An 8,941-nucleotide genomic window follows, 5' to 3' on the forward strand; every position below is an offset into this window, starting at 1 on the left:
CCTTCCTCTCCTGTGGGTTTTCAGAGATTTCTATGCCATAGGAACCTGCCCTGTACTTTGCTGAATCAGACCTTAAGCTGCCAAAGATATATATCCCCATTAAATACATGGCTTTTGCCAGGGTTATGTTAGAAGTACTTAGTGCACGGTTCTGGCTCTCAAGATTTTATCAACATTTCCTTAGGAAACCCTTACTTTCAAAGAATTATAAAACTGTCCATATAAAATTGATCATCACTGACATTTGTCATCCAGTAACACCTCAAAATAAAGTTTCCTTTTTTTTTTTTTCTTTTCCTTTCACATTCTTTCTATTTGCAAATTCAAGTGAGAATGAGTTTATTACTTTAGAATACAGTTATAGTTAGTTGGACACTTAGTTCTGCTATTGCATGTGCCAAGAGGTGGCACCATCTTGGCTGAGCTGAGAGCTGAGCACTGAGCTGTTAAAAATTGTTTTTTAAGTTAAAAAGAGTAATATATATTCGATTTAAGACTACTTAAAATGATAAATTTTCTTATAAATTCCTACGTGTTTTGTTTGTGGTTTTGGTTTGTTTGTTTGTTTTACAGTCAAAACCAATGAATACTTTCATTCAGAAAAGTGACTAATGAAAAAATCAATTTGCATTTTTTTTAAATGCTCAGTATTTTTTTTAATTCTGCATATCTCTTACCATGACGGGACACAAGCCAAAACAATCCCTTTCAAAATATATGCTGACACCTCATTGTTAAGAAACTCTATCAGGGTATTGAGGCCTCCATAAATACAAAATGTGCTGGCATGTTTTGTGTAGTGATTTTTGAAAGAATCCTTACTGTGTATTTATGGTCATGGAATGAATGATAGATTTAGAAATGCACAATGACACAATCAGCTACATTATTATGGGAGATAGGTTGATAATCTGTGAATTACAGCTATTATAGCGTGTCATTTCAGTGATTTGCCAGACATTATTATAGTATCAGTGAACTCTGAGAAACTGAAACGAGGCGAGAGCTATTGCTGAATGTGCTGCTACAAGGCCCTGCTTTCCTAAATAGACAGAACGGCTCTTTTTCCTTTCTTTGTCTAGCTCCCCTGAGCATGGCTCAGTAAAGAAAAAATAATTTAGCCTTATGATTATTTCAGATTCTACTTGAAGCCACTGTTAATTTGGTATGTTTGAACACCAACCGGTGAGCTATATTTATATGCCTGAGATCAACAAAACAAGAGAAGCTGCTAAAATGTGGTGTTTTGACCTAAAGGCCATGTTCCTCATCATGAGCAGGGTCAAACTTTGCCCTTGAATACACACAAAACATTCCCATTGAAGCCACTTGTATACCCTAAAGCAAAATTTGGTTGTATATAGCCCACTCAAGCACACACAGAAGTCTTTGGTATATGAAATAAACAAACCCCAAAAAATCAACTATGAAAAAACCCAGGCATTTTATTTATTTTTTTACAAAAATAAACAATTCAAGGAACAAAAAGTACAAAATTTTCTTAATGTACAATCTACAAAACAGTATGACATCGGTCACTTTTAGCATTTAGTTTATTGCTTTCACTGAAAGCAAATTCTTTAGACACACTATGCCTACAAGATGCATTTATTTATACAGAGTTATGGCTAGTGTACATTTGCAATTATTAAGGGCATTTATTTAATTTGTTCTAAGAATTAGCAAGTAGCACCTTAGATGACAAATAATTTGATGATTAAAACAATGAATGGCCTTCTGTAGCAAGCAAATTAATTTTAAAAATAGTATTGTTCAAACAGATGGACTGCTTTGCTGATCTGTTAGTGAAACATCTTAAAAAACACTTAGGACAGTAAATAAGACCTTGATTCAGCAAACCACTTAAGCTTATGTTTAATTTTGAACACATGCTTAAGCCAATCCCTATTCACCAAAGCACTTTTAAGCATCTGTGTAAAACCCTACAAGATTTTGATGGCACTACTTGTGTGTTTAAAGTTAAGCCTGTTTTAAATGTTTTTCTGGATCAAGGCCTAGGCAACTAAGTATGGCTTTCTTAGAGATGAAAGTTTATGAAACATTTAAGACAAAATGAAAGTTTGCCACATCTTTGCAACTATAAATATCAATAAGAATAATTGATGAAGGAGCCTAGCATTCCTACAAATATTTTTGGTCTTGCATGTTTGATAACATTAACACAAATGGTGATTGTCTCTTATAACATTTGATATTTAGCTTTCAAACTGATAAGCTTGTGATAAAAAGTGATTGTACTTGCCCAAATAAATATTTTGGCAGTGGATCCAGACTTTTCATAAAAATTTTGAAATTCCCACCCTGTGCAAACATGCACACACAGTTAACCTGAATTAAAAGCTAGAGCTGCCAACTGAACGTCGTATCCTGACAGTGTAATACATTTTGTATTTTGCTTCATTTGAAATTAAAAAAAAATCACATTTTCAAAATGTTGTTCTATTGCACATTCATCCTGGTCATGCAGGTCATCTCTTTAAAGTTTTGTTTAGCACTCTATAGATTAGAATGAGTAATAGTGCAATTATCTCGCTGTCCTCAGACATCTTGTACATAACAGCTGTCTATATTTATACACAAACAGCTCCTGTCATTTACTAGTTAGACTGAACCACTTTAGCTGTCAGCCTGTCACTTTCACATATGTTATCTTGTCAGGATCAGGCATGATATGGTTTGAGTCCTTCTTGAAGAAGACAAGCTGCCGACCTACAAAGGTTGTGAAGGAAAGAAGAAAATAATTAGAAACGATGAGTGAGATCTTGCTCTATTCAAAATACTGACATTTCATATGTCTATTCTTTTCTTGCATTCTTTAAACTACACAGAAAGCCAAATTCTTTGTTCACTTAAAAACTGCTATTAATCTGGAGTCTTTCCATTGAAGCTGCACCAGAACTTCATTTCAAAGTTTATTCTGGATTCACATTGGGACAATGGAAAACAGAACTTGGCCAATTAAAGCTGTTCCAAGTGCACGCCAGCATAATTCTGATCAGGATTTGTCTCTATGAAGTTGACAAGCTATAAATGAGAGCATTTGTCAATTTTAAGACCTTTTAAAATACAGTGATTGAATTCAGTAGTTGGAGGAGCCTCTCTAGCTCTTGCCATTGACTTCATTGTCTTTGGATCAGGGCACCCATTAATTCATAAAAGTGCAATATCTTGTTGAACTACCAGAAACTATGCAGCATACGTACACTGCATTTATCAAGTTTGGCCTCGTCTGACTTACAAATATTATACAGCAAAAACCTGCTGTGCTTTGTCAGCAGGAGGCTAACTCCTACCTGCAAACCAGCATAATAAAAAATGTTAAATGGGGGCAGCCTGTACAGTCTCAATTCTATAATTAACCATTTCATAAGTCAGAGTTCATCTAAGGCTGTCCTTTGGTGGTGCTTGCTACTGCTCACGTCTCGCTTACTGGTTTCACTGCACTTGTTAAATCTGGACCCTACTTATATGCCGTGGCCATAGTCCCAGCACATTGTAATCTCTGGTACCCACTGCAACTGATAAAAGAAAAGGCACTGGCATGTATGCTATGGTCTCTTTTCTGCAGCTGTTCAACCTTCTCCTACCTTCTGCCTAAAGTTAAGAAAACTAAAGGACATTTCCACAACTCCTGCCTCTCATGTGCTAGGGTAACAACATTGTCCTAAATATCACAGGATAATCTGGATGCTAACAACTGTGTTTATGATTAATCAATAACTATACAGAATTCCTTGGAATAATATGATCATTTAAAGGTTTAAACTTGGTTGATTTTATTTTGAATTACTGTTACTCTGAATCATTTCCTTTAGCTTCTGTAATTCAAGCAGTGGGCCTTTCCAAGCTTTCTATTAATCTTATCAAGATATATTAAGTCTTTTTTTTAAGTGGCATATTTAGTCCAGTGCCCGACTGCCATGTAATACACAGTATGGTGTGATCAACTCAAGCATGTGGGATCTTTAGGGCAAGGCATTTTGACAAACTTGTCCTTGGTTACTTGTGAGCCGCTTTATGTCTTTGGGGAGCACGAGAGATATGGAGTCCCACAGTTGTGTAACACCATACTGTGATATAGATAACATTTTTTAAAATGTCTACTTTGGGTGGCTCCAGAGCTTGGTATTTGAGCTGAGACAAAGGGTCTCCTCAGCTCTGGTTCTGTCCCATATTGCTCAATCATCCTTCCTCTCAAAGGGAGTGTAGGAGCTGACACTGCCTTAGCAATAAAGAGTGTCACAACCAGTTAACACCAAGGAGCAAAAAAAGCACTTGGGCACCTAAACTAGGATCACAGAAAGGTAGGGCTGGAAGGGAGCTCATTAAGTCATCTAGTCCAGCCCCCTGCTCAAGGCAGGACCATCCCTGACTAAACCATCCCAGCCAAGTGACTGTTTAACCTGTTTAACTGAATAGCTGCAAAAAAAATTCTTAGCAAGCTTTCAGGCACAATCACTCTTCTTCAGGCATAGGGAGTTGCAGTCATAGTGAGACTCATATGCCTAAAGAAGGATGACTGCACCCGAAAGCTTGCTAAGAACTTTTTTCCAACTACTCAGTAGGTCTAGTAAAAAATATCATATCTGCTCAAAGAACCTTCATGCCTGCTCCTTCAAAACTGTAATTTAGGTGGGATTAAGGGGCACTGACAGACATGGGGAAAAAAACAAACAAAAAACCCCTCCAAGAAACCACAGCACTTTACCAAGAGAAGCAGTATGTTAGTTTGACCCAGCTCTGCAAGATCTGTACAGATCAGGCACTTCAGCAGGGTTTTTTGGCACATTTATCTAAAGCAAATTCAATCAGCTTTAGAGAAAAGTACCAAAAAGCCCCACTGAAGTACCTGATCTATACAGACTTTGGGTGAGCTGGATCCAACTAATGCAATGCCTCTTCTAGGCATGCGCTGCACTTGGTGCGGGGGAACACCAAGCTTAAAGTGCCATTTGTTCCCCCCACCCGGCACTGGTAAGCAGCGCAGGTGTCTAAATTACAAAGCAGGCTTCTCCTGACTGCTCTGGTGGCTTTCATCAGTAGTTATCTGGGCACCTATAGTTCTGCTGCTACATGTGCCAAGAGGTGCTACCATTTGGCTAAGCTGAGAGACTTGGTAACCATCTCAGCCCTAAGCATATTTGGATTCACAAATTAAGCAATCCCCCACCTGAGTCTCCTACAGGGCCTGATCTAGTAAGCATGCTCAGACCACACCTGACACACACCAGCAGCAACAACTTTCAGGATGAAACACAGTAGTCACATCCACTTTCATTAGGAGTGGATGGAAGGAGAAGCAGGTGGGTGAGTCATGCTCAGAAGCATTATTCTGAGAACATTAGGGACATGGTATAGAAATACCCTGTAAGCCCAGTGATAAGGGCATTCACCTGGGAGACAGGAGTCCAAAGTCCTGGTCCCTGCTCTCAGGACAGCTCATACATTTTACATGAAAAAGTCACTAACTAAAATGCAGAAAGCATGAGTCCTCTCCCACAGGTGAATATCTTCATCTCTGAGCTACGTCCTGAACCCCCTTGTGCTTCCTCACAGAGCATCATTGCAGTGAAATCTAGCAGCTGGGCAATCCAGCCTTAGTATATATGTCGGGGGGAATGTAGTGTTCCTGCTGTTGAGCTCTGTAGAACTCAGCTCTTTTAAACTATTTTGAAAATGCAGCTACTTTATCACAGCCACTTGTAACAGTTTAGTTTATCAGATTACCACATATTCCCTGGGGTCACAAAAGGCATTAATCTCGTTTAGTAATAAAAAGCTTGGGCCAGATCTTCATCTGAGATAACCTGGCACTGGTTGACAGATATCAGTAGACCTACACTGATTTACAGCAGCTAAGGATAGGGATCCCAATCTTTTCTATGTACCGGCAATATTCTGTTAGACATGAGATTAACAATAACACATGCCAATAAATATCCTCACAGTTTGTGCTGAGATTTTCTTCTAAAAAGGTCTTCTGCATCCCTAAATAACACTGAGGACCAGGGATCCAAGTTTTCCATTCGCCATGGGAAAATGCAGTAAAACCCAGATTTTCTCCTTTAAAGGAGAAAAACATGGGAAATGGGTTTCCCCTTGCAGGCTGGCAGAGTTCCAGGCTGCAAGGGGCTGGGGGAGTGGGAGGAGGGCGGTCAGGCAGGGGGTGCCACATGTATGTGTGTTCGTACATGTGCACATAGCCACCGGGCAGCCTGGAGAGCAGCTCCCCGCAGGTAAGTCTGGCAGCAGAGGTTGGAAGGGGATGGGGGGAGGGCAGAAATTGAGGCCCCACAGGGAGGGATGTAGGGAGTTTGGCAGGGCTGGGGCTGCAGGTGCTGCCCAGCCCAGGTGGTGCATGGCATTTTGGACTGGAATGCACAGCCGGCCTGGGTGGGGAGTGGGATGGAGCTGAGCGTGGCTTGCCCTGGGAGTGGGGGCTGGCTCCTTGCCACTGCATGCACTCCTGGTGGGGACATGGAGACACATGCCCCCTGGATTTGTGTGTGGGGCAGAGGGAGGTGTGGGCTGCCTGCTGTGGGCTCAGGCTCCCTGCCCAGCTGCCCTCCCCCCCAGGGCCTCCATGGCCTCGTGGACAGGACCTGGCACAGCAGAGTAGAGAAGGGCAGGGAAACTCAGTGCTGCTGCCGTGGGCCCTACGCTGCTATAATGAGGCACCTCCTTCCCCTCCGGCAGTAGCAAGGGGCACAGCTCTGCACTGTCATCTCCACTGCTGCTGGGTGAGCAGGGGGCAACTCACCATGGCAGTGCAGGAATCACAGTGGCACCACCAAGCTTCCCTGCCCAGCCCCACTCTACCTGACCATGCTGGGTCTCACCTGCTGGGCTGTGGAGGCCCTGGGGGAGAGGGCAGCCAGGTGGGAAGCCCCAAGCTCACAGTGGACAGCTTGCATCTGTCCCCTCCCCCCATCACAGGCTGCACGCCACCTGTGCTGCCCATGGGGGAGAGGGAGTCATGCTCCATGCTGCACTCCACTGCAGCAACCACCACCTCCCACGGGTGGCAGCCAGGGCTTGGGCACTGCTGAGGGCAGGAGGAGGCTGTGGACCTGGGTCCCTAGCACCATAGCCCTGGCAGCTGCAGGCCCCCTCTGGCAGGGCTGCAGGGATGGGGGGTTGTGGGTCAGAAGTGAGGGACACCAGCAGGGTCAGTGGGGGCAGCTGTGGGTTAGGAGCAAAGAGCAATGGCTTGGGCAGGGCACTGGCATATCAAGGCTGCTCAGATCCACAAAGCAGTGGGTGAGGACAGCCGCAGCTGGACCCATATCCTGGAGAGCAAAATCGGGGGCAGAGCTCTGATGTTCCATGATAAATACACCAAAAATCAAGCGCCAAAATTTATAGGTATTTAGAGTTTATTATATTATTATTTTATATAATTTTATTATATTATTTTATTATAGTGACTGAGGCACTAGTAGGCTTCAAAATTATTTTAAAATTATATATATATATAATAGATATCTATGTATAGATATATAGTGGAGTTTCATTTTAATATCTATATAGATATAGATAGATAGATATAGTGGAGTTTCATTTTAATCATGGAAAAATGCATATTTTGGGGGTTTTAATCAAAGCATTTGTAATTTTTTTTTTTTTTTTAATCAGAGAATTCGTGATTTTTAAACAGAGAAAACCAGGATCCCTGCTGAGGATACTTCCACTTCTCTTATGTTTTAAACCATTCCTATGCCCCTCAGACTCATCCAGGGCTAGCATGTCCCCACCTGAGGACAGCACAGCACCCCCATCAGTGCTCAAGACATATCTGTCAACTGAAGGACTGCTGTTTAGGGAAGGTGTGGGAAAACTATTGAGCCAAATCCTGCTAATTTAACTATGCGAGTCAGATTGAACTCCTACAGCTGCTTTTGTTGTATTCAACAGTAAAATTTGGGGGCAAAATCTGACTATGAAGGTAACCTGCGATCCTTCCCCAGATGCCCCCAATGGATCCCCACACAGCAGGATATTCTGAGGGTATGGATTTACCATGAGGCAAAAAAGAATGGGACTTTACCTCTCATGGTAAACTGCTTGTTTACACACTGTCACCTCATGTTAAGTGGCAACTAAATCGTGATTAGCTTAATTCTCAGTGAAAGAAGGGTAATTTATCTTGGTTTAACTTTCATTTTTCACAAGTGCACACACAGGCAGTTAGCATAGAACTGCCCCAGCCCTGGTCCCCAAGTCTGTGCATAGACTCCCCCTACACAAAGCTCATGGGAAGGACAGCTCAGCCCAACCCCTGCTTGGCCTAACGTGCTGCTTCTCCTATCTAGCTCCTATCCTTTCATGAGCCTGTACCAGTGTAGCACATTCATTAGATCGGGGCGGGCAATTATTTTGGCTTCAGGGCTGCTTAACAAGGTTTAGTGAGCTTAGGAAGTCCTCAAGGGTAGCCCCACACCTTGACAGGTGCCCTGCCCCCTGGTCACCATCTTAGGACCAGAAGTCCCGCCCCCTAAACACAGACCTTTGCCACCGGAAGTCTCTTCCATTGCCCCCCAAAAATACTCCATTTGGGAGGGGAGTTGCCATCTTAGAACCAAGAAAAAAACAAATCATACACTAGAAGTCATATGCAGACTATAACATTTTAATTTTATTACAAAAAATAGTTTTGTCATGATTTGTGTTTATGTACTGCATATAGAGGGGATTACATAATAACTCAAAAACAAAGTCTTAGTCTTGTACACTGTCTGGTGTGGGTGTGTGTGGTGGGGCATGTGTATGTATGTGCATGCACATGGTGGTATGTGCGTGTGTATGGTAGGGTGTGTGTGGGGGTGTGGCTGTGTGTGTTGGGGGAAGATAGGCTTTTCAGTCCTTTCCAGAGGCTCAATTCTGGTTGACCTATGAGTTTGATATCAAAGCTGCTATTTGT

General features: G+C 42.3%; 1 protein-coding gene across 1 annotated transcript in view; it reads right to left on the reverse strand.

Annotated features, from left to right (window-relative positions):
* Positions 1-1,425: 1,425 nt before the first annotated feature.
* The window catches only part of PKDCC (protein kinase domain containing, cytoplasmic), a gene marked incomplete at its 5' end in the record, with an annotated part of 59,883 nt that continues 52,367 nt past the window's right edge, over positions 1,426-8,941 (reverse strand). The window contains one exon of the mRNA XM_019515895.1: positions 1,426-2,730. Within this exon, the coding sequence (XP_019371440.1) occupies positions 2,645-2,730 (86 nt within the window). The remainder of the gene's footprint in view (positions 2,731-8,941) is intronic.

The sequence above is a fragment of the Gavialis gangeticus genome, unplaced genomic scaffold (assembly GCF_001723915.1).
Source record: "Gavialis gangeticus isolate Ggan-Ray unplaced genomic scaffold, GavGan_comp1, whole genome shotgun sequence".
Lineage (NCBI taxonomy): Eukaryota > Metazoa > Chordata > Crocodylia > Gavialidae > Gavialis > Gavialis gangeticus.